General features: G+C 37.5%; 1 protein-coding gene across 1 annotated transcript in view; it reads right to left on the bottom strand.

Moving 5' to 3' along the window:
- ANOS1 (anosmin 1) overlaps window positions 1-25,867 on the bottom strand; it is a 108,829-nt gene that overhangs the window by 43,373 nt on the left and 39,589 nt on the right. The window contains exons 2-5 of the mRNA XM_031557502.1: window positions 19,654-19,716; window positions 16,339-16,561; window positions 10,835-11,019; window positions 3,943-4,072 (exon numbers count right to left, since the gene is read on the bottom strand). Of these exons, the coding sequence (XP_031413362.1) occupies window positions 3,943-4,072; window positions 10,835-11,019; window positions 16,339-16,561; window positions 19,654-19,716 (601 nt within the window). The remainder of the gene's footprint in view (window positions 1-3,942; window positions 4,073-10,834; window positions 11,020-16,338; window positions 16,562-19,653; window positions 19,717-25,867) is intronic.

The raw sequence follows: 25,867 nt of genomic DNA, 5'->3' as shown, positions 1-25,867 counted from the left end.
TCCTAAATAGACTTATTTTTGGATTGTAGGATCAGTTCTCTCTTCCTTCCAAACTAAAAGAAACAGCTTGGAGAGGACCAGTTAAACTATGAGAAGTATATTCATGTCTTTGGGGATCAAAAATATTCTGCCAGACATTCTGTTAGCTTTTTTTTTTGCTATTGCTGCAAATTACTGTCACTCAGTGGAAGATGAAAAGGAAAGAAAACACAATTAAAAAAAAAAAAAAAGTGAAGTGGAAATCACTATCAAGAGTACCAGGAAGCTTTGATTCATTTTCACTGACAGTATCAACCTGAAAATCCATACGGAGTCCTACTTTTAGGAAAGGACCCATTCTTCTAGGTGCAGTATTAACTCCATCTTCTGGCTATCTGCTCTAAGGAGATATGTATAATCTATTCCACATTTCTTGTAACTTTGGTATCAAATTATGGCAAAATAAAGCATGGCTTTGTTCCCTGTGAAGAGCTATGCCAGATAGGCCAATATAAACACTTTGTGTCCCTTTATAGGAATAAATAAACAGCATAAAAAAATTCTCACAGTTTATTCTCTGAACCTTTCATAAATTATTTATCTCAGCTGTGTCACTTTGATTATTTATTATTTACATACTGAATCCATAAATGAATACATGAGGCAGTGTAAAATAGCTAATAAACCTTCACCTCAGCTGTTCACAGTATAAGACTATCAACATTTACAGCAGATAAATAATCAAAACACAAGCAGATGAAGAATGGTGCAGAACCTTTATAGCTGAAATGCTTGATGAAATGCTATTCTGTCTTCCTGGTTTTATATTTTTCGTGACTGGGATATTAAACTAATTTGGGTAATAAGGAGTTTTTTAGTGAAATAAAAGTTATTACATAACTCAGAAGATGTAAGGTTATTTTGAATTTTTAAAAAATCTTGCTTTGTTGTATCTACTTAGAAATCACATTTTTGCATTTGCAAAAGACACAAAACAGTATAAACAGCATCATAATTACCAGACAAGTAAGTCACTCTCTAAGTAATTTTGGCACCAATGTTTCTGAATGTTTTTTTTAACAGCTTAAAATATTTAGTGACAGAGATTTTGTGGTTCCATACTGTTCCCAATATTCTGATTATATATCACATTTGTCCCCACTTATGACCAACTGGTAGAAGTTTAACATCTTGTGTGAGAAACTGTTTTAGGAATTGCTGTCACATTTCCTAATCAAAGGATTTCCTTTTGGGAAAAAAAAAAAAGAAAAAAAAGAAAAAAAAAAGTTAGATAAATCTGATGAAGATGATAAATCCTCTTTTGCTCGTTGGTGTAACATAATGAAACAGTACAAGAGCTGATATGAGCTTCTGTCCACACTTCACACAAATGTACCAAAGAGAGTCAGCAAACTTTCAAAGGGGAGGTGCCAAAATCCTCCTTCCTTTTCGATAACAGAGATTAAATATGCCAGTAGGAGCTCGGCAGGAATGAACAGATGCTGGCACCCAAAAAACAGGCACATGTGATCAGTAGTTTCTTGCCTCTCTGCCAGGCAGGGGCAACCACTTCCCTCTGAGTTCCAAAGTAGTAATAAATAGTTTAACTATAACTGTTAGTGCTATGACAGTATCTCTCACAGCTAAGAGATACTGACAATCTAGTGTCTTTCCTGACAGTCACCACAATCACTTAATGCTTCCAGATTTCATCTGGTAAACGTGGTATCTTTGCAATAGCCACTAACATAATAAAGCTTTTAAAATACTCAAATGAATGGATGGAATAAGATGACTGACTACAGAGCTGACAGCCAACTGTATTCCTTTTGTTTGCTTGGCAATTCACAATGCTCTGTCACGTGCAGGAGCTCAGATTTGAAACCTGTTACTGTGAGGGTAACAGCAGGTGAGGGTTACTGCCAACTTTTGAACAGAATTAGTTGTGTATTTTCTGCTGTTTTCATTTGTTATGTAACAGCATGGGGATGTTTTGCTAGCTTCTGTACTTCTTGCAAAGTCCTAGAAGTGCTCAAAGTGCTCTCTGCCACCTGACAGCCCTGAGCAGTACTACTGGAGAGCAATGCTTCAGAAGTAACTGCGGAGAGTGCAGGAGAAGCGGGCTCTGGTATCTAACATACAATCATTTCAAAACCTCAAGCTCCTGAAAATCACTGCCAGGTAGGAGATTATTCTGAAGAAATAGCTCTGTATGCTTATTATGCTGTCACACTGTTCTCCAGAAACCCATTTATGGATAGGGTCAAATACTGAGCTAAAGAGATGTTCAGTATGACTTAACACAGATGTTCTTACATTCATTACTAATGTAGGTGTTTTGAACAATATGCTCCTGTGGTGAGCACAACCATCAGGGACGTGTTTGGAACATAATTTTATACAAATGTCATGCTCAAGCCAAAATCCCAGTGTTATCATTATATATCTTTATGTAAATGCAGTTGTAGTGTTTTCAAGCAGAATAGTTGGAAAATCTTTAGCAATTCAGAAAAACAACTGACCGTGGTGTGAGTTTAAAAGAAAGCTGGTGCCCATTTCAGCAATGAAGCACTGTATCTGTTTAACTGCATCTCAAGAGAAAAATCAGAGAAAGCTACTGCTGCTGCTTAGTCCTTGCAGTAAGCTCATCATAGTTTGGACAAACTGCATTTTTTATGTAACTGAAACTGTGTACTAGAAATTGTAACAAATTCTTAAAATTATACTTTATCTCACAGCAATAGTCGGATGACCATGCCAACAAACCTTATCATATATGAGGTTACAGCATTAAAAATTATTGAGCTGAATGTAAACTTATTCAGTAAATAATTAAAACATCCATATTATTAAAAGCACTTGCATGCTTATATAACTGTACCTATAGTAAGATTTTTTTTATGGGATCGATTATGACCAAAATGAAAGAAAAAGCTAACATGAAAATCCATAAATAGCAACTGTTTATATTGCAAGTCAACTCTACAGGAGAAGGAAATTCATTCTTCTAAGTATTCTTCATAAAAGTGTAAAGATTCCATCACTACCAAAACAAAGACGTGTCTATCTATTATAAACTTCACCTCCATTAGTAACATTGTGAAGACTGCTAAATCTCATTGTTTGGCACCAAAGCCAACTAGTATGGTCTGGCTATTTCCAGACTATTAACTTTCTGTAAGAGAGGGTGACCACATCCAGATTATTGGGGATGGTTTCTGGCCTGTGATACTGTGCTTGAAAGTCATCTGGAAAAGCTCTAATTCACATGGGTCAAAAGTGCATCAGAAAAAAACTTCACAGGAGGGGAGATCTGTTTGAGCTCCCATCTTCCTAGTACCAATTACTGATCCATTTTCAAAGTTACTGCCCAAATACATCCCTTGAGAAATCAAGCAACAGCAACAAAAATTCCTGCAACACTTAATGGACTGGCTAATATGCCTTCCCAATGAAAAGTAACATGCTGCTAAACACACCCTTATTATTCCTAAGCCCTTATTATTAGTGCTAAAAGGGAGGGAGTCATATTGAGACAGGCCCTATTTCCATTAAAACAATGATGCTCCAATTACTTAGATGTAGGTGACAAATATTTCTGTACTCTGCTAAACATATGACAGTAACAAATTTCCTATAACTATAAAGGAACATAGGAGAGATCTCTTGGAATAAAACATTGAAAACCATTCTCCATGTTTTGTGGTCAGGGTCTTGTTGTTTGATACCAATAGCATGGAAAATGTCTAAAAGGAGGTTTATTTACTGAGACTCCTCACTGATAAAAAGAATAATGATACCATTAACCTTTAATTCTTGGGCAGACTTCAAACAAACCTCACACCATTTCTAAAACTAATGGCAAAACATCCAAAAGCCCCACCTCCTGTCACAAAAACAAGGCAGCACTCCACATTTGAGCAAGCAGAAGATGTGCTCCAGATGCAGGGAACCAAAACTCACCTTTAGAGGAGCGGAAGTGCTTGCTGGGTGCCGTGAAGCCCCTTGTCCCATGCACGTTCACAGCTGCCACGCGGAACTGGTACCACCTGCTTGCTCTGATGTCTGACAGCTGAACCCGCTCATCTGTTGTCTGGTGGGGAAAATGTCATGGTTACGGTCTGCTTAAAGGGGGCTAGTTGTGCTCTCTACAATGTAACACCCATCAGTCAGATTGGGAGGTAGCAGACACACCTCTTCAGTACACACAAGTGTCAGCAGTTGTGAACAAAACCATGTCGCCACCAAATTTTACAGTGCATTGCAGGTCTCTTCTAAAAAAGTGACATTTAGAAAATTGGTCAAGTGTTAAATTCACAAAATGATATTTTCAGTTATCATAACCTTCACCAAACAGATTGGACTTAGCTAATCAACTGATGATTTTTTAGGGAATTCATTACCCCAAATCAATGGACTCATTTCTCCAGACCCTAAAGAGTCAGGCCTCCAAAATGACTTCACAAAATTAAACATGGAAAAACCACCAACTGGTATATAGGAAACACAAAGCCCTCAGCTAATGAAAGTGAATCCTCCTTCATATCTTTGGCAGTTAGGTCAAAATGATAATAGTAGCCTTAACTCTTCTCTGGAGACTTTTCTTAGGTCATAGGAGATGATCTTTTCTCCAACAACACTCACTGCTGATGTGTCATGAGTTCCATTTCCAACATCTGCAGTGAGTGTCTTAACCACTGACATACAGAAGAAGTATAAATGCACTCTGAACTCTTTCAGTAAGAGGTGCTTTAAACACTCTTATTCTGAGGCCTGTTTTTATTCTTCTCCTGTAAGCTTGTAAGCAGCTGGCTTGTACAATTTCTGATTTTTTTTCTAAGATACAAACATCAGAACTGAACACAGCCTTCTGATAACAGCTCAATCACTACCAAGTACAGAGCAAATAGTGTCTGTAGAGCTCATCAGAAACTATTTGTGGCTATTTCACATTTCAATTTACCTTTCAATTATCCACATTTCATTTAACAGCTCTCACTTTTGCTATTTTAATACTTTAATCAAAAAACACATAAGCTTGAAGTAAATGTCTTGCACATGTCTGAATAAACTGCACAACAAATACTAAATATTATTATGACCCAAGATAAAATCTCATTAACAAATTTATTGGCACTCTATTTATTTTTATAACAGTTGTTTTCTTTAACTTCAAAAACCTACCATATAAGATTCAGCATCACTTCCAATGAATGCCAAGTAATTCCAGAAGAAAGACAATGCGGTAATCTGAGAAACTGAACAGAGCTTCACAAAGTGCCTGACCAGTATGGTAGCCTTCTACAATAGGGTGACTACATCAGTCAACAACAGAAGACCAGTTGAGTCTACCTGGACTTCTCTAAGCCTTTGACATTATATCTCACATTACATCCTTATCTCTAAATTGGAGAGATAGGGATTTGAAGGCTGGATTATTTGGTGGCTAACAAATGGGCTGGATGGCCACAGCCAGAGAACTGTGGACAATAGTGCTATGTCCAGGTAAAAAGCGGGATCACTCAGGTCTCTGTCTTGGGGTCAGTGCTCTTTAACATCTTTGTCAGCAATCTAGACAGTGGGATTGAATGCACCCTCACAAGTTTGGTGATGACACCAAGTGGAGTGGTGCAGTTGACACAACAGAAGGAAGGGATGTTATCCAGAGGGACTTGGACAAGTTTGAGACGAAAACTTACATGAACCTTCAACAAGGTCAAGTGCAAGGTGCTGCACTTTTGTTGGGGCAATCCCAAAAATGTGTACAGGTTAGGAGAAGAATTCCTTGAGAACAGCCTTCCAGAGAAGGACTTGGGAGCTGTGGTGGCTGAAAAGCTGGACATGGGCTAGCAGCATGCACTTGCCAACATTATCCTGGGCTGCCTCAAAGGAAGGGTGGCCAACAGGGTGAGGGACATGATTGTCACACTCTACTCTGCCATCATGAGGTTTCATCTGGAATACTATATTCAGCTGTGAGAAGCCCAGCACAAGAAAGAGATGGAGTGATTGGAGTGGGTTTAGCAGAGGGCCACAAAGAGCATCAGAGGAGTGGAACACCTCTCTTACGAAGAATGGTTCTTCATCCTGAAGAAGAGAAGCCTTTACAGAGACCTCATTGTGGCTTTCCAGTACTTCAAGGAAACATTAAAAAGATGGAGAACAATCTTTTACACAGTCTGATAGTGACTGGACAAGGGGTAACAATCTTAAATTAAGAGTGGAGATTTAAATTCGATGTAAGGAGAAAATTCTTTACTTAGAGGATGGTGAAACACTGTAACAGCCCCAAATAATTTATGGATGCCCCATTTCTGATGGCATTTAAGGTCAGGTGGGACAAGTTACTTGGCAACATTTTCCAGTGAGAGCCACCTGTATCTGTGACTTAGTACTAGATGATTTTTAAGGTCCTCTCAAAAACAAGATATTATATGATTCTAAAAATTTCTGCTTTTTGCTTCCATGCTTTGCATGGAAGAAAGCAGCAGTTGCTAACCTAAATCAGATAGTCAGAACTTCAGAAATTTGCTCCAGCTCTCCAGCAACAGTATTTTCAGAGACTTGACCAATAAAGTTTGTAGTTATTAACCTGTGCTTAATCCCTTCAACTTGTTGACAAAGAAAATTCAGAAAAATGGGTAGCAGGACTGTGTGTGAATACGAAGGAAATAGGTGACCCACTGTTGCTGTCATCGCTACTGAAACACATCACCCACTGCCTTACTGTGCTCACATCCACTATTTGATCTCCATAAACATTCAGCAAGCATCAATGAATGTCAAAGAGTGTAATTTTTTCTGTACGGAGGAATTCAATTCCACACATTTTCTTCATACACTCTTCCATGTACTATGCCATTTTATCAGACAGCTCCTCTGCTGCTGTCTGTCGCATGGCAACAAAATGTAATGGGATATTGCCAGGAAGGTTCAGCCTTTACTGCCATGGCACCAACATTTGCCTCTGACATCATGGGACAACATAATAAAATAGGTGGCATTATTTTAGTATCAGTCCTTGTAGCTAGAAGGCAGGCATAATGTGAAAAGACTTGATTGACTCTATGTTCCTCAACTGAGAAATCTCAGTTGTCATTTCTTTGCACCAGCCCAGTTATTCTGTTAGGGCTCCTTTAAAACACCAGATTTCATTTCTGTCATTCTTTGTGTGGCGATTGTGAGATGTAGGATCAAATAATGTGTCAACTCATATCACTAAAATTATTTTCATTTATGAACAGGCCTTAGGCTTATTTCTTTCACTATTGACTTTGCTGGCAAAGTCTTAGTGGCATGCAAGACATGCATCTGTAACTAAAGCTCCTGCATTATAAAAAGCTTTGGTCTAACTAACCTCTAGATAGATGTAACATAGTTGAAGCTAAATACTGCTGAGAAAGAGCTAAATACTGCTGAGAAATCTTATACTATTCTGTTGGTAATTTGAATATTTTTTTCAGTTAGTTCTCAAAGAGCTATTAGAGTAATTATTAAAAAACTTCTAATAATGTCTTAGGACATAATGTTTTAAAGAATTTAATCAATGGAAAACAAAACAAAAAGATCACCCCTAAACAATTATGAGGTAATAATTAGGCTACGCATTTATCCATTAACCTAAAAGACGAAGGTTTTACATTTAGGTTCCAATCCTAATACACATTATTTGAAATAATATAAAAAATGAGACCTCAAACATAAACACCAGGCAACACATCATCATCCCAAATTCAACAAAAACAAAAGTATGGATGCAACTTTATATAAGAAAAGCATGGAATACCACAATCTGGAGAGTACAGAGAATAGCCTGACATCCCTTCTCAAGAGTGCATCTCAGGTCCAAGAGACCACAGATCAAACAGTGCTGCCACGTTCAAGAAGCACTGATAGTTCTAATCCTTTCCCAGCAGTCCAAAATTGTTTAGGTTCTGAGTCCCCTCCTGAAAGAAGTCCCTCATCCTGTCTTCGCTCTTGACTTCAACATGCCTAGAGAAATCCTTCCCTGCTGTTTCTACAACTGACTTATGACTAAAGTACCTACCCACAGCACAGATGACCTATCTTCAATCCCATCATCTGTTTGAGAGGTTAAGAGAAAATACTGCTTAGTGCCTTGGACGTTGCATGCTAGTTTGAATTAGGACATTTTCCATATTTATGGGCAAGACTTTTCCTCTGAACAAAGCAAGCTGAAGGTATCAACAACTTCTTGTAAGAAAAAGATAAAATTAGTTAGGATAAGGAGAGAGGAGAATGAAAAAATACAATTCAGCAGTGTAGAAGCTAAGCAATTCTGATAGAATTTCTGTATCACTACTCTAAGGATTTTGGTGCGTGTCTTTTATATATAAGTAATAATTGGTTATTTAAAATTATAGCCTCACCTGTAAATGAATAGTTAAAAAGAAAAATAGAAAACTATGAAAAGCTCTGACAAAATACTATGAAATTTCTTTTGAGAAAGTGCAGACAAAAACTTCACATAATTCCAGGCATATAACTCTGCAATATACAGGCATAAGGAAATTCAGAACCTTGCCTACAGCCTTGTTGATCTTCCTCTGCTCTGAGCATGCCCTCTAGCAAAAGTAGGAAAAAGAATAATGAAAGGGCATCATCTCCCACGGACAGCCACGCCCCAGGAGTTCTTTATATATATATAATCAAAGTCTCAGAGCCCAATGCTTTGGAATCATAGAAGAAAAATTCTCAGTTATATGAACAAGAAAAGTCTGGAGGAGATGTACACAGTCACTTTAGTCAAATTGGACATTCATCTTTGCTGCTGACATGGCAAAATCAATTCTAACGCATCCAGTCAAATCCAGAATTTGATTGCCCAGCAGGATGTCTAAAACCACAAATGCCACTGAGGTGGCATGACTATAGAGACCGAAATTCTTATTACTAGTGCCCCTCAAGGGTGCCCAGCCTTTATGCCCCACTAAGTGCACATGGTTTACAAAGTCACCCAGGCATCCTGAAGCTTGTTTGGAACTGACATCCCCAGTGGAGTCTGTCGCACAATCCAACATATGTCTCTCAAGACATAGTAGGGACATCAAAGTTCTCAGAAAGAAGTAAGTTGGATGAGTCTTCTCCTCCCATAATGAATAACTCAGTCCTTCTGCCTGCATGTTGCACACTGTCAAGAAAGTTAGCTATCAGGATTTTTACCATTCTGTGAAGGGAAGACATTTCTGAAGCCCTCTCTCCTGTACATCAATGTGAGAAAGAACATATCCGTACAAGCTCCACCACTGTATATAGTGCTTCTTCCCAGAAATGTGCAAGAGGTCTATTTCTGGGATGAGGAAAAGTGTAGTAATATGCTATCTTTGCAGAAGAGCTATGTTTCTACAGCCTAGCTACATGGCATAACAGCAAGTAGCAGTTCACATCTGACTTATGTTTGCTAAGTGGTATTCTCCTAGCAGTATAAGCAGGAAGCTGTTTTCTGAGATGGGGAACACAGACTGAAGATGTGAACCTCAACTAAGAGACAAAAGTAAGTCACTGCAACTTTATCAGGTGTGAAGTTGTGCACGTTCCTTGGGATGAAATTGTACAGGCTGCATTTCATGCCAAGCTCTGCTGCAGGTGACCTTCCCTGATCAGGACTCTAACATTGTAACAGTCCCCTGTAGTACAACAGTAAAGCTAAAGATTTCACTTTTGAGTGTTCGGTTTTACAAGCTTGACGCTATTTTAAGATCCTCTTCCCTATGCAACCTGAACTGAGAATGAAAACAGACTGCCACAGAATTCAAACTCCTTATATTATTTTGTGGATTGTTCTGTCTTTCTTTTTTTCCTAGCTGCAATGATGTTTTGCAAGTCTTTTCAGAATCAACATTTTGCTTCTTCTTGTCAGCGGAGATGATGGTAAAGCAGTTAAGATAAATGATTGGAAGTCTGCCATGCAGGTGGACTGTCAGCATGTTAAGAAACAGATTGAAACTGGGAAGAAACCTAAGCAAAAATTTATGCTCTGTTGGCTGCTTCCCATTAAGAAATATTTGCTCATGAATCTTACATTTTCAGCCTGGATTGCCCTGAGTGATAAAAGCATGACATCATAGGTCTTTCTGAATTAGGAGGGCAACATCTGAAAAAGTGACTTTACAGATAAAAAAGGTTTCACTCTTAACACTTATGCTTTTAAAAATTGAATGGTCTTTTGATCAATTATATTCCACAGCATTTTGCTAAAATTGAAGCCATGCCTCGGAGGCCAGGCACTGGCTCACGCTGACTTTAAAAAGGCTGACTCTCACATGATTCCTTCAGTAGATTTTGGTATCTAATTCTACATTTTTCAATAGATTGGTGGCTTTTTGGAATACCTGTCTGAATAGATAACAAGTATGTGCTTGTACAAAAGTTCTACTGAGCATCTTACGGAAATCAAGATTCCAGGTACATCTATAGATCCTTACCTATACAGAGTAAACCTACAAAATAAAGTAATTTTGGAAACATAAACCTCTGAATGTCATTTCCTTTGGGGGCAGGGAAAGAAATATTTTCTTTTTTGCTAATATATTCACACATTTATAATGATGCCATTTACTATAAATATCAAAACTATTTGATGTTTCTGTTACTGAAAAACTGAAAGTCAAAATATTGAAGTTCATTTTTCTTGAATAAGTCTTTTAAATAGCTCATTGAGCAATGGAGTAAAGCCTTGGAGATCTAGACCCTGCTTGTGGCTATCTTGTGACTTAGAGAGACACCAAAAAGGGATATCTGTGCATCTGTCTCTCAGTTTATGTGATCTAACTCTTCTCTGATCTGAAGAACTTTATAGAAGCTAGGGGTTCTTACCATTTTACAAAGAACTGACCTGTGCCACAGTTTGCCAGTTAGTAGCATCATCCTCACTAGGATGGATTCCTTGATTCCACCTCCTCTGAACAACATAAATCACAGGCTCAATGGAAATATTGAATTTTGAAGACCACTTCACCTCCAGGTCTCCAGACTGGAGTTCTATGAATTTTAACTCTTTCCGGGGTTTCAATGGAACACCTGCAATAGGAACATAAAGATGGAAATATTTGAATAATTTACAAAATCAGAAAAAAAAGCCATCTTGAGGTTAAAGTGTATAAAAAACACTAATAAAAAAGAAGCTGGTTGGTCAGTTCAGAAGAAAAAAAGAAGGGAACGAGTAGGCTGACACAAGCAGAAATTTCTGAAGTTTTCATTACTGGCAACAGTAAAATTAAAAAAAAATCTTCAAAATTATTTATTTCATTTAAGAATGAAAAGTAAGGATCTGAGAGCTGTGAGTTAAAACTGATCTCAGTTTCCATATATGTTTTGATAACCTGGAGAAAAATCCTTTGATCTCAAGCTGAATCAACAATACTGCCATTCAGATTTTCACCCAATTGTGTCTTTGTACACTTCTCATCATGGAATTTTCACAGCATCACTTGGCAATCTTCATTTCTTTCTACTGCTTGTCTACCCTTAACATTATAAAATTTTCCCTTGCTTAGTCTTCTTTGCTGCATTTTAAACTCAGTACTTGTGTTCATGCATCATGAACAACAGATTATATCTTTCACCTATGGAGAAGTCTTCTGAGCACTGCAGGATTGTTGTCATGTCTTTCATTGCTCTCTTCTTCAGTCTAATAACTGTGGTGCACTCCAAGAGTTTCTTTTCCTCTGATTATCCTTGCAGTAATACTGTTGAAACTCTTCCATTGGACTACAGTCCTTCTCCAAAGCCACGCCTAAAACTAGACACAGTCCCCAGAAGAGCCTTTACCAACGCAGACTACAGTAGCAGAATTATTTTCAATCTTTTGCGTTCATCTTATATATGTAAGTATGCTGCTTGCCTTTTCCTGAGCAGCATGCAGCCATAGTGTATGACGTGTCTGTCACTCCAATTTTTACATTTCAGAGCCCAAGCTGTCTTTATAATATTTAGAGTAATTTCTCATTACATTATGTTACTGAAGGACAGTTATTTCTGTTGCTTTGACACTTGATAGCATTGTCTCTTTGAAACTATTTTTGTAGCAGTTTGAAGGAGAACACCAAAATCAAATTTGGCATCTTCTGATTAAATCAACGTATCAAGCATTTCCCTAGATAGATATTAGAAGCTCATATATTTAATTGTGCATCATTTTGTCACTTTGGGATATGCTACACACAAGAATTCTATGCTGAAATATAAATCTTCTTATTAAATTATTGTATGTGTTTTATCTTTATATTTATATATTTATATTTCACCATTTCATTGGGGGCCAATAAAAGAACAGCTGTATACACTGGTTCAATAAATTGTAATATGAATGTTTCTACTCAGTCTGTCATAGATGGCTGGAATAGTGAATCTTAGATGACCAAGTAATTTTACTTTTATGTTTTAAGAGGTCTTCTCCTAAATGTGATTCAATAATTAGCCCCAGTTCAATACAAAAGAAACCTAAAATCAACCTAAGGAAAATTCAGTACATAAATGCAGTACCATCACAGCTTAAACCATGCGTATCATTCAACAGTCAGTTGTCTTAGTCTAATATAACTAACATCATAGATCCTGTCAGTTCTGATTTCTGTGTTTCAAAATCCTTCTTTAATTACAATGTACAATAATCCTACAATTTGCATGTTAAGAAAATTCCATCTGCTCTGCATTAGGGGCAGTTGGATTTGCTTGATTCCAAGTAACTCAGCCTCTCTGCTGTTATGTAATTGTGCGCAGATGGATTTCAGCAGCACAAACTAGAGCATCACTCAAGTGCATTCTGAAACTCTTGTAGAACCAGCATCACCAATTTCATATCCAGATGTGTAGATGCAATTACTCTTCATTGTGCTCTTTATCATGTGAATGGATAACCCTTTCATCTTGATGGGACAAATTAGTCCTTCAAAGTAGTGTTTGAAGAATTTAAATCACTGATTGCTCTATGTGTGCAGCACCAAAGCCCACCAAAGAAAAGAAAAAGAAAAGAAAAAAAAAAAAAGAAAGAAGCACTTCCAAAGGTGTATTTCAAAACATTCATATGACTTTGTGCTACAAAAAATACTTGTATACTCTTCTATCATAAGAATCTGTACTTTAAATGTTGATTTCCCAGGAATTCAAAAAGCTTTCATAGAATGGTTTCAGACAGTAAAAGCTACATTCATGCTGTCAACACAAAAAAGTCAACACAATTCTAAACAGTTGTTCAAAGATGCAAAGTAAGCACCTCTAAAGCTGTGCAATTTTTTTTAAATATGCAATTATTTTTTGTTAACCATGAAAAAACTTTTAAACTATGGATGACAGTTCTGGCTCCAGCTGTCCTATTGTGACACTGCTATACCATCTTAGCTTTTAAACATCATGAACTTCTCTTTATAACTCACTTTGCTCGTATCTGCAGTTTGGTCTGCTGTAGGGATTACTCCCTAATACATTTCAGACAAAATTAATTAGGCTGGATTAGGCAGTACGAACCTGAAACTCTGATCAAAAGAGATTGAGAAGCCACTTATTTCTGAAAAGGAAAAAGGTGATGGGTAATTATTCAGCTGTAATCAGATGAGTGTGGAAAAAAAGATACATGTTCATGCCCTTACTTGGAGATGAATATGTGGGTGTTAGACAAAGCCATTGTGATCAAGCATTGGACATCATTTTCTCTTTCTTTTTGTTCCATGGTTTTATATGATCTTATTTCTAAGCAGAAATATTCCTCTCATTTCTATCCATAGAATACCAAGTCTATCTTAGATATTTAGATAGAATTATATCCAAATAGAACAAAAAATTAAATAGGCAATGGAAAAGCAGAAAAAATTTCTGAAGTCCTTTACTAATTGAGACAACACAAAGAAGGTGGATGAGGCAGATAACAGAAGAGTAAGAGAAAACATTTCATATCTTGAGCAAAGGCAAAAAAAAAAAAAATTGAAGACTGTGTAACTGAGCAGTAATACTACTCCTAACAGAGATGAGAAAAATGCATTGATACAGACAACTTGATCATTATTGAATACAAGCCAATTAAAAAAAAGGGAAAACAAATACAGTTAAACCCAAAAACACTTTCAACATATAACTTTGGTGTAAGCATACTTACCTTGATATCCTTTTAGGATTTGGCTTTTACACTCAGTACTAGAGGGCACATCCAGTTATATCAGGTATTTTATATCCATTGTTGTAACTTTCAACTCCAGAACTTGATTAACACTGAAACTCTATCAACTTCTGCAGACTCTTAGATTCAATCTGAGTTCACTTTCTAGCTGTGAGTGCTGTCAAAATGGTAAGAATAAGTACTAGACGTGTTCACTAGATCTCAGTCATGCTTGCAGAGTTTGCTTTTTAGTGACAGTAAGGTCATTTACCCTTGGAGGAAATGAATAACAAGCCTGCTCAGCTTCTATTTGTTCTTTGTTGCAGAAAGACAGGTTGAAGAGGCTAATTAGCTGAATTCATCAGCTGAGAAGGCAGTACTGTATTGGGTTTGACCTTCCTCTGCAAAAAATATATGTTCTTACAAGAAAGCACCTCCTGCAGATAGGTGATAGAATGCTAGAGAAGGTTAATTCTGCTACTACATAATTAGGCCAAACAAAGGCAGACTTTGCAGTGTGCAGTTATACAATATATGATATCTTGTGTCCCCCTCCAAAAAAATGTGTCATCTTGTTTCACTTGTTTACTGCTAGTTTTGTTTTCACCTTCTTTGGCTGCCACATTTACTGGAATGGCCTGCAGCAAGATGTTTAGTGATTGTAGTATGGACCCTGCCTATGTAAACCATTAATTACACCTGCAATACAAATGCTGAGTTTACTGCTCTGTTCAATAGTCTCAAGAAGATGACAGAAATAACTAAATAGTCCATTTAAATAATTTTCATTTTAAAGGTCGGTGTGGATGAGAGTATATTAGTTCTTTATAGTTTGACAAGCCTGCTCTGATGTCCCTTGAAAGAAGAATTTCTGGATCACAGTATTGCTTACCATTCAAACTACTTCAAGTAGTGTTTTGATTCGTTTCATGTATACTCAAATTCAATGTCTTCTATATCAAATTTTCTCCAGTTATGTAAGTAAATAAGACTGTGTTGATGGCCAATGTTGTACATTCAAACTCAGGATACAAAAGTCAAAGTATATTATTTTTTGCATGCATTCTCATCAGTAGGGACATTTAAAAATATGCATTAACATTTCAGTTAAAAGAATTAACTTAAAAACAAATCACCATCTCCTTCACATATTTGACTTCCAACATCAAAACAGGCCTGATATTTGTTGTAATCAAACATGCACAAAATCATGATAGCCTGTTCTATTTCAAGTACCGTTAGCAGGTTTGTATGCCAGGAAAGGTCAACAATTCTGACCTCCTCCAAACATTCATCCTGTGTTTTCAGTGTTGCAAACAACTGGAGATCGGCAGATGGAAATAAGACTGGATTCAGATCTAAGCCTGAAACTTAGTTCAGAGTTCTGCTGATTGCTCTCTCCAGGGAGAGCCCAAGCTATCAGCAGCATACCTGATTAGTATTTATTTTTTATCACTAAAGTAAGAAGAATGGATTTTTAACAGAATGTTCTAACTCCAATTTAGCAAGAAAATGTCTTTCACAAATGGTTGTTGCTTTGAGTTAGAAGCATATTTTAAAAGTATTTCATACATAAAGCTTTTTAAAAATAAACATAACAAATTAAAATCTGGAGGTTATATAAGCACAAATCTTTCCTAAATCTGTATGCTCTTGCTGATGGATGGCAAGGACAGAATCTCAGGACTCCAGACAAATAAAAACTTACTGAATAATTCATGGTGCCTTAAATTTAAATAATGCAGTAATATATATGTGGGCTTTATCTAGGTCATTAAGTACACCAACTCCAAATACATTACATTGATTTGTTCTTTGGCTTTGTTACCACACAATTCCTATTCAGTAGTGCTATCTTTTTGGCTCATAATCATAAATGTCATTTGTGATTAATATGACTTGAACTATTTATTGTTAAATATTTTCCTGGTGCATTCTCTCTCATCTGCATCGAATTAAGTGAGATTTCACCTAAACTGGCAAGATTGTTCTGCATAATAGCCATATGCTTACATTCCACAGATTTCCAGATATGGCCTTCGTAAGGCAGAAAAAAGAAATCAGAAACTGGAACAACATTTTTCTTTGTCTTTCCATATTTTATGCATCCAGTCACACCTCCACAAGAATCTTCCTCCAGTCTTCTCCATACAAATTCCTGTGAAATGAAAGTCCTAATTCTCTAAGAGATTTTACTATGGCCTGAGGTTATTAGCCCAGTATAAGTACATATTAATAATAATTTCTACCTTTGTACAGGTTCTTGGGAACTTGGCATGTGTGACCACATCCGTTGGAACAGCATTTCTTCACTCCAGAACATTCACTATCAGCTTCACAGCTTTCAACACAGGCAGCTGCAAAACCACTGGCCTTTTCAGGTGCTGGGCAGTCCCCTTGCTTCACAGACAGGATGTATTTAAGGAATTCACAGCTAGTTAGGCATTCATAATTCTTCTTGGGGAAAAGAGGCTAAAGGAAAAACAAAAGAATTGTAAAAAAGTTTTCAAGAGGAAGAAAAAAAAAAGCAAAACTGTTCTACATTTCCCAAGACCTCCAAAGATAATTTCAGATTTTCATCTTTTGCAAGACTATCCCTGAAGATTTGTGTATTCAAGTCCCCTCTAAAAAAGCATGCCAAGTGCACAAATTCCCTCAAGTACGATCACCATCTTTAATGGAATAAAGCTGTTTACATCTGCCAGATTTCTCTTGTTTTCCTCACATTGCCTAGCTACAAACTTGCTCAATAAGATTTTTAAAAATCTGAAAACAGGGGAAGCGATGGTCAGATGGTCTTTTTTTTTTTTTTTTTTTTGACTGCTCCACATTCCTCCCTTCTTATTTCATGAACTCTATCCACAATATCTTATGTAACACCATGCTAGGACAATAAGTGAAATCTTGCTTCCTTATACTGTCTGAACTGAATTGGTTAAGAGAAGGACATCTTTATTTCCTTGGTAGTATTTTAATAATTATTCATGGAACTGAAATAAAATTTCTGATAAAAAGATCAAGCAGAAAATACAGATTAAAATAGTATCATAGAGTCACAGAATCTACTTTGAGTTAGAAGGGACCTTTAAAGGTCATCTAGTCCAACTCCCCTGCAAAAAACTGGGAACAGAGCTTAAATACATTAATTAAAGCTCAAGTAAATGCTACCTCTCAGAGAAAGCTCCTAGCTATCGGAGACACTGTTTCAAAGCATATGCATTTTACAGTATATGCACTACTCAGACATTTGACAGTTTTTTTCCAGCTGTATTAAAAACAGCATCTAGAACCCCATGGAGAACACTGCGTACAACACGAGGATTTCACCTCCTCTTTTAGCTGGTGCTTTATTTAGTTTGGTGTATAACCAGTTTTGGCAATTCCCTCAAAAAGACCAGTGAAACTGCAGGTAGTTAAACTGCATAACTGGTGTTATCCAAGTTTACAACCTACTCTCCATAAACCCATTCTTGTAATTTCTGCAACTTCATCTCTATCTTCCATATTCAAATTTTACTTTTTTAATTTATACTGCTTGCAATTTACAGCAACTTGAGAAATACGGTTAAGTATAAGGAGGCCCATGTGAGGCCTCCCTGAGTATGTGTCTGTTTATGCTCCAGAATCCAGGAATGTGCCACTAACGTACCTCTCACATACTGTCTTATAGAGTAGTACAAAATTTTTGAACCAAACTCTTCAGCATATATTTTAGTGACACGCTATAACTACTGCAATGACTGCCAAAATGAGCAGTCCCCTTCTCTCTCCTATTCATCCCAGTGTTCCTTGAACATGCACTCATGCTGTTCTCCCTGCTGACCATACCTGATTTCACTGTGACTTAAGAAATCAGCAGGAAATTGAACTTTTGGAAAACAAAGGAGACAGGCAAAATGTTTCCTTTTCTTCTTCATGTGAAGGTTACTTTAACAGTAGCATACATTACTTAGATAAGGACTTATAAGCAACAACAGACCTTGAGAAATACAAAGCTGAAGTTTTTATACAAAGTAAATAAAGATGAATTTATTCTCAAATTTTCATTTTCTCAAATGAAAACGGTCTGTCTTAATACATTCAGATAATGTCTAAGGAGTATACATAAGCTTGAAAGAAAGAAAGGAAAATGATCTGTGTGTGTGTCAAGCAAATTTCAAATCCTAAAACATCGCAAATTTGCAGCTACTTAATTAAAAACTTTACAGCTCCCTGAGGCATAATACATCCTCAAGGCTTCTCTTCCTCACCCTATTTCACAGCTCATTTTTCAGTTAGCTGCTAAATGTGCTGCTCTTCATTACTGGCCTTTGAAGTTCTAAATTTAGTTTCAACCACAAAACACTAATCAAAGAAGGATGCTCACTGTTTTTAACTACAATAGAACAGTGTTCTACAAATGTTTTCCTTTTAAACCAAATTTATACATTTTTACATCCATATCTGGAAACAGCCTGAGTAGGAAGTGATATATGAGGATGACATAAATTACACACGCTAAAAATGCTTTATTACACTTCTCCAGAATTTTGTTATATGAAGAAGCAGCAACTGATTCCAGTGAAAGAACGTTTACAGGGATTGATTTTAATGAGAAATTTTTACTTGTTCTTCTAATATAGCTAAATAGATTAGTATTCTTTTAATCCTTATTTACATATAGCTATTTGGATCTAAAATTTACGTTTTTAGTTGAAATGACAACCTTTCCTAATCAAGATATTTAAAACTGTTTAAACAAGACGTTGTTCTATCAGCAAAGGAGCATTCACAGTGATGAAGATGATAAATCAGTTGAGTATATCAGTTAAGGTCAATTCTGTTTTTGTAAGACAAGCTGAAAATCATAATAAATACACATTTTAATTGATTTGAATAAAGGTATATCTACGTAATAAAGCAAACTTCTACTGAAATGGTGTTTTACTTTGTACTAAAAACCAGTTAAGGATGCTTCAAAACCAATCTGTCTCCCATTTTGTACTAGTTTAATTGATCTACGCTTGTTTATTCACAAGGTTATTTTGAAATGCTATGCAGAAACAGTTTTCTTCAGAAAAGACTTAATCCTGAATAATTATGAATTTTGATGCCTTTCTTCTGAATCCAGTTACAAACATTCTTTTTAAAATCAGACTGATCTTTGCAAATGAAATGCCATCCTTTTTCCTAGCTATCTTACACAAGGATTTTCACATTTGGGATGTTTTTATCCTTAAAAAAAAAAACAAAACACCAACAAAACAACCTTTTTTAAACAGAAAAGGGAGAAGGTATGTGAGAGAAATAAAGGAGGTATTTAATAGCACCTTCTCCGAGATATTACATGAGTGTGACCAATCAGTTCTTCAAACTTCATGATCATTTAGTTAGGAAAAAAAAAAAACTTTTTTTCCCTCAGACATATGAAGCTACATTATTACAAGTGTATCCATTAAAATGAAAGAAAATGCTATAAACATCCCATGTTTGTTAGCTGTCTCCTTAAAGCTCACACCTCTGATAGTGTAAGTGAAAGAGGCAGCTGGAAGAAAGTGAGAAAGAATGCCCCAGGGCTGACATACCTCACAGAAGCTTTGGCAATGGTTTTTCTTCAAGTCCCAGGATTCTTTGCAGGGCTCCAGGCACTAGGAAGAGTCAAGAGGGGAAAGTGTCAAGAAGAGAAAGAAATAAACATCTACAAATGACCCCAGTTTGTTCTCTGATTGTTTGTGTGGCCCATAGGAAGTTAATAACAGGTTTTAAAAATCCACTTCTCCTGAGGATAAGATTGTGTCATTGAGTCATGGTGTCAGAGCAAGGGCACGCCAAACACTGTTGAGAATACAAGAAACATTTTCAGTGCTTCTTACAGTACAAGACAATTGCCCTTCTTATTTATATGCCCTTCTTATTTATATGCCATCCTATTTTCTGCATTACTGAGTCTAGGTCCTAATAACATTTAACATCGTGTCATTGGATCACAGAGCAATGTCAAGAGTACTAATCTAAAGTGCAAAAACTTAAATCTTCTCCTTTCTGATCAGCCTAAAGATTAGATGGGGACATTGTCTTCCCATGGGAGAAACTATTTCAGCAAGTTATAGAGTAAACTCAGCAGCGATTTAGCCACTATTCCTGTATAAATAGACAATGTTCACTGGTCTGTTAGCAAAATCACTTTATTTCAAGTTCCACATTATCATTTTTTCACCTTCAGTCTGTACTACAATGGATATACAGAGTTCAGATTCAAACACTGCATATCTGAGATTCAAACTCTGAAACCTGAGTCAAACTTTTCAACATAAAATAAACTTACTGCAGCTGAAATATAAATTTAAACTTCCATCCAGTTAGGTAAATGATCTTGGGGAAAAAAAAAAAAAAAAGCATTGTTGGAAGTTATTAAGCATCTACTCTTGCTGGTAAAACTTGAAAGGTAGTTACTGCACAAAAGGAAAGGCCTATGACATGCAATTCTTAGAAACTGACACATGTTCATATTATTTGTTTCTCTTATACATAGTATTAAATTGGAAGTATTTACATTTTTGTTGAGCAAATACAACAAATACATACACGCTACATTTCAGAACAGCTATTCTCTTGTATCATTAATACGCTAAAAACATTAATTTTTTAGAAGTTAAACGTTTTTCTTTCTAGTGACAAAGTTTAAAAATATAAAACCATTAGTCATACAGGTTACGTAGTTTATGAATGTAAAACACATTTTCTCTCTGCTCTGTGTACAGGTATAGGCCAGTGACAAGTGATGTCCTGCAGTAGTCCATCATGGGACTGATGCTCTTCACCATCATTACCAATTATACAGATGGTGGAATTAAGCGTACCATCAGTAAGGTACAGCTTGGTTTGGACAATACCAGGCTGAGTGGTGCAATTGTTACTACAAAAGGAAGGGATACCATCTAAAGGGATCTGGGCAAGATTGAGAAGTGGGCCCATGAGAACCTAATGAGATTAAATAAAGCCAAGTGTACTTGGGTCAGGGCAATTCCAATATGTGTACAGACTGGGAGAAGAATTCCTTGAGAGCAGCCCTACAGAGAAGGACTTGGGTGCTCTGGTGAAAATTTGGACAAGAGCCAGCAGTGTGCACATGCAGCCCAGAAGGCCATCTGTATCCTGGGCTGTATAAAAAGAGGGATGGCCACTAGGGCAAGGAAGGTGATTGTCTCCCTCTGCTCTGCCCTTGTGAGGCCCCATCTGGAGTACTGCATCCAGGTTTGGGACCCTAGCACAAGAAAGACATGGAGTTGTTGGAGTGGGTCCAGTGGAGGGCCACAAGAATTATCAGAGTGCCAGAGCACTTCTCCTATGAAGAAAGGTAGAAGAAGCTGGGCTTGTTTAGCTTGGAGAAAAGAAGGCTCTAGTAAGACCTCATTGTATAAGGGTTCTTTGGGTAGTGATAGGACAAGAGGAAATGATTTTAAACTAAAGGAGAGAAGTTTTTGATTAGAAGTCAGGGAAAGTTTTACACTGAGAGAGAGGTGAAGTGATGGAACAGGTTGCCCAGAGAGGTTGTAGATGCCCCATGTTCAAGGCCAGGTTGAATGGGGCTCAGGGGCTACCTGATTGTTATGGCTTTGTGATTTATTATCGGTATTCCACATTATAACATCATGCAGTGTACTTGGAGTTAAAGAGTTAATGCTGCAGCTTCAGTCCCGGAAGAGGAATGAATCACAGCTTCCAGAAGACTTTGTTTTTTCATTTCCAACTTGTGGGAAAAGGGAAAAATAAAACTGACTGGAAGTCATAAGGCTAGCTCTCTTTGCTCTCTGGTGGAACAGAGTAAGAACTTTGGTTCTCAGAAAACTCTCTCATTTACTTGATTTATTAGATTCAATCCTAATTAACTTGTATTTTTGCTATTATAATTAGTAAACTAAGTTTGTTTTCCTTCTCAGATCACTGCCACTGTTTTTTTCCCTTTCATTCCATCTCCCTCCTTTTTGGGCCAGTGGGTCTGCTGTTCCCCTATAACGGACACTGATCTAGAGATAAAACCATGACAATGATCTAGTACTTAATCCAGTAGTTTGCATCCCTGTCTGCAGAAGGGGATGTTGGAACTTGATGATCCTTGAGGTCCTCCTTGAGGGAGGTGATTGTCCCCCTCTACTCTGCTCTTGTGAGGCCCCATCTGGAATACTATGTCCAAGTCTGGAGCCCTCAGTACAAGAAAGACAGAGAGCTGTTGGAGAGGGTCCAGAGGAGAGTCACAAAGATGATCAGGGGACTGGAGCACCTCCCCTATGAAGACAGGCTGAAGGAGCTGGGCTTGTTCAGCCTGGAGAAGAGAAGGCTGCAGGGTGACCTCATTGCAGCCTTTCAATACGTAAAGGGCGCCTACAAACAGGAGAATCAACTCTTTGAAAGGGTAGATAACTGCATAACAAAGGGAAACGCTTTTCAGTTGAGGGATGGGAGATTTAGGTTGGATGTCAGGGGGAAGTTCTTTACAGAGAGAGTGGTGAGGTGCTGGAACAGGCTGCCCAGAGAGGTTGTGGATGCCTCGTCCCTGGAGGCCAGATTGGTTGGGGCCCTGGGCAGCCTGGTCTAGTACTAAATGGGGAGGTTGGTGGCCCTGTATGTGGCACGGGGTGGGAGATTCATGATCCTTGAGATCCCTTCCAACTCTGGCCATTCTGTGATTCTGTGTGTCCCTTCCAACCCAAGCCATCCTATGATTCTCTTCTATGATTCTATAATTATAGTCATGAGGGAGACTGACTTCTTACACGGTTTGATAGCGATCAGACAAGGGGGAATGGTTTTAAACTAAAAGAAGGAGATTTAGATTAGATGTTAGGGGGAAATTTTTCACTAAGATGGTGGTGAGGCATTGGAACAGTCACCCAGAGAAGTTATAGATGCCCCATCCCTTCAGGCCAGGTTGGATGAGGACCTGGGCAACTTGATCTAGTGGTTGGCCACCCTGCCACAACATGAGGGCTAGAACTAGATAGTCTTTAAGGTTCCTTCCAACCCAAGATATTCTATGATTCTATAAATACACATAGTGGTATTTTAGACCCAACATTTAGCTCTTAAAAATTCACTGCACACAAAGCAATTAGGAGGATACATTATAAAATGACACTGAAGTCAGTAAGTTTAATTAATTCTGGAGTGTTGTTTGTCTTGTGGCTGAGTTATTGTACATTTGAGCGCCATTCCATCATCATCACCATTTTACAGCTCTTCTAATTGCCTGATAGATTTAACACCAATTTACACTGCTTACATCTATGTAAAAATAGAGCGGGCAACATTTTGATCATGCTGGGACTCTTATCAGTATTTCCCAGGGCTTGTCACAATTTCCATATTCTTACCTTCTCCTAATTCTTTTTTCACGGCTATGCAGCCACACTGACTGTATCCAAATCAGTATATCCACAATCTTGCCACAAGCTTGAGATGAGAACCAGGTACAAGTTCATGCTAACTGCATTATTGGACTACCCTCCTTGCAGGCTGTGGAGTAAAACGTTCAGCATGCCTGGAAGGGAATATCAAAATGCTGTGCATTTTAGGGGAACTGTTCTATGTGTTTCTACAAGAATGTCTTTATCTATAGTGTAAGTAGGCTTCGGTGTTTTGACTGACTGCTGCTTTGCCAAGCACCTCCTGCTTTTATGAATGGCACAACTGATGTGCACCTCAGCTCAGTCGCTCCAAAAGAAAGTTGTACAAAAAGAACAAGACCTGAGCGGTATCCTGCCATCTGACTGTTCTCAGAATATTCTGATAACGCAGCTATCTGTAAGGCCTTCATCATAAGATTAATAAGTGCTGATTAGAGTATGCTCCTAATTACATACAAACAAAAAATCTTTCATATTTGCTTCATATTCCTGTTACATGAAGTCTCCTCAGAGCACTGGACTTAGCCTAGCACCATTAGCTGATCCATACACCAATTGCCCAGCTTCAGTGGAGCTGTCATTCTGTAAGTTGGAGAAAAGTCGCTAGCAGACACCAGCGTTGTCAGAAACCCTGCACTAGGACAGTTTGGAACAAAGAAGAAAGAAGAGGAAAACAAAATAGAACAGAACAGTTGAAAGGAATCTATAAAGATCACCAAGTCCAATTGCCTGTTCACTTTAGGGATAGCCGAAGATTAAAGCGTATTGATGATGGCATTACCCAGCTGCCTCTTGAACACGGACAGGCAAGGGGAACTGATCACCTCTCTAGGAAGCCTGCTTCACTGTTAGACCACTCTTACAGTAAAGAAATTTCTCCTAATGTCCAGTCTGAACCTCCTCTGGTGGACTCTTCTGTAGTTCCCTTGCACTGTATCACTGGCTCTTAGGAGCAGAGCCCAGCACCTTCCTCTCCTCTTCCTTTCCTCAGGGAGCTGCAGAAAGCAAGGAGGTCACCTCTCTGCTTACTCCATACTAGACATTCCAGGTACCCTTGGCTCCTCCTCACAGTATATGCCTTCCATCCCTTTTTTGTTGCACTCAGCTGGGTGCTTTCAAGGACCTTAACACTCTTGTTATATTGTAGAGCCTAGAACTGCTGCACATGATGTTCAAGGTTAGGCTGCACCAGTGCTAAACATAATGAGAATTACCTCTTTTGACCTACTGAAGAACATACATTTTCAGTGCTCTGCATCATACTGAAGTGAAACATTTCTTCCTCCACTATGGATCTATGTCATTTTTAGCCCACCTAACCGCAGCAAGCACTAAGCTGAAGCTTCTCTCAAGAAAAAGCAGAATCGGGCCAATATTTAGAGCATATTGACAGTTTTTTTGACAGGTATCTGTTACTGCACAGTAAAAATTCATCTTAAAATACAAAATTGGGGTATTACTTTCCTATATCTTGAGTGTGATTCAGCAAAGACCTAACCAAAAGCTCTCGAGCCAACAGGCGTTATTTCTCTATTGCACATGGGCTATAGCATTCCTCAGAAGATAATGGGTGTAAATGACACTCACATTGATAGGCCAAATCCTCCTAAAGCACCCGTACCTGGAGGTCCAGGCTTGCATTCTGCATTCAGACCACTGCTAAACAAGGGCAGCAAGTGATAGGAGCAGACCTAAGAAAGCACTCACTATTGCTCAGCCTTCAAAATCTGTCTGTGCACATAAGCACACACACATACATATATCATTATTACTATAGATCACTTAATAATCAGTCTCCTAAGAACCTGTCAAATCATGAAGACAAATTCTCTAAAAAAATGTGTGCTCCATAAGGCATTGAGTGGAGAACATTCTTGGAGTCAAGGATTTAACAAAAGCCAAAGGAGATTATACTGTTCAACACCCTACAGAGAAACTCTTTGTGATAGGTACTCTTAAATGTATGACTGCACTCAACAGAATGAAAAAAAAAGATTTTCCATTTGTACATCTCAGCAAAGTAATGATAAACACAATGCAAAACATAAACAAATGCAAGAGCTCCTGACATGTTTTTGTTTTGTTTTGCACATATCTATTAGGCATAGAAGTTATTTTCTGTGTTTCAAAAAGAGGAATTTAAATTGTCTAAAGAACATTTTTTGATTGTTTCAAGACAATATAAACACAGTTGAAAATTTATCCAGTCCAAGTCCACTCATGGCACATTAATCTGGGAGAACAATAACAGATATTAGAATTGCCATATAATAGAACATACTTTCTTTTGAGGCTTTTCTTCTGTATGAATCATGTGATACAGAATTTGCTTACTCAAAATATTTTGCATGATACAATGGAAAAGAAATATCAGGAAAAAAAGGCACATGAATTA

Source organism: Meleagris gallopavo, chromosome 1 (assembly GCF_000146605.3).
Source record: "Meleagris gallopavo isolate NT-WF06-2002-E0010 breed Aviagen turkey brand Nicholas breeding stock chromosome 1, Turkey_5.1, whole genome shotgun sequence".
Classification (NCBI taxonomy): Eukaryota; Metazoa; Chordata; class Aves; order Galliformes; family Phasianidae; genus Meleagris; species Meleagris gallopavo.
This window is presented reverse-complemented; position numbering and strand designations above follow the sequence as displayed.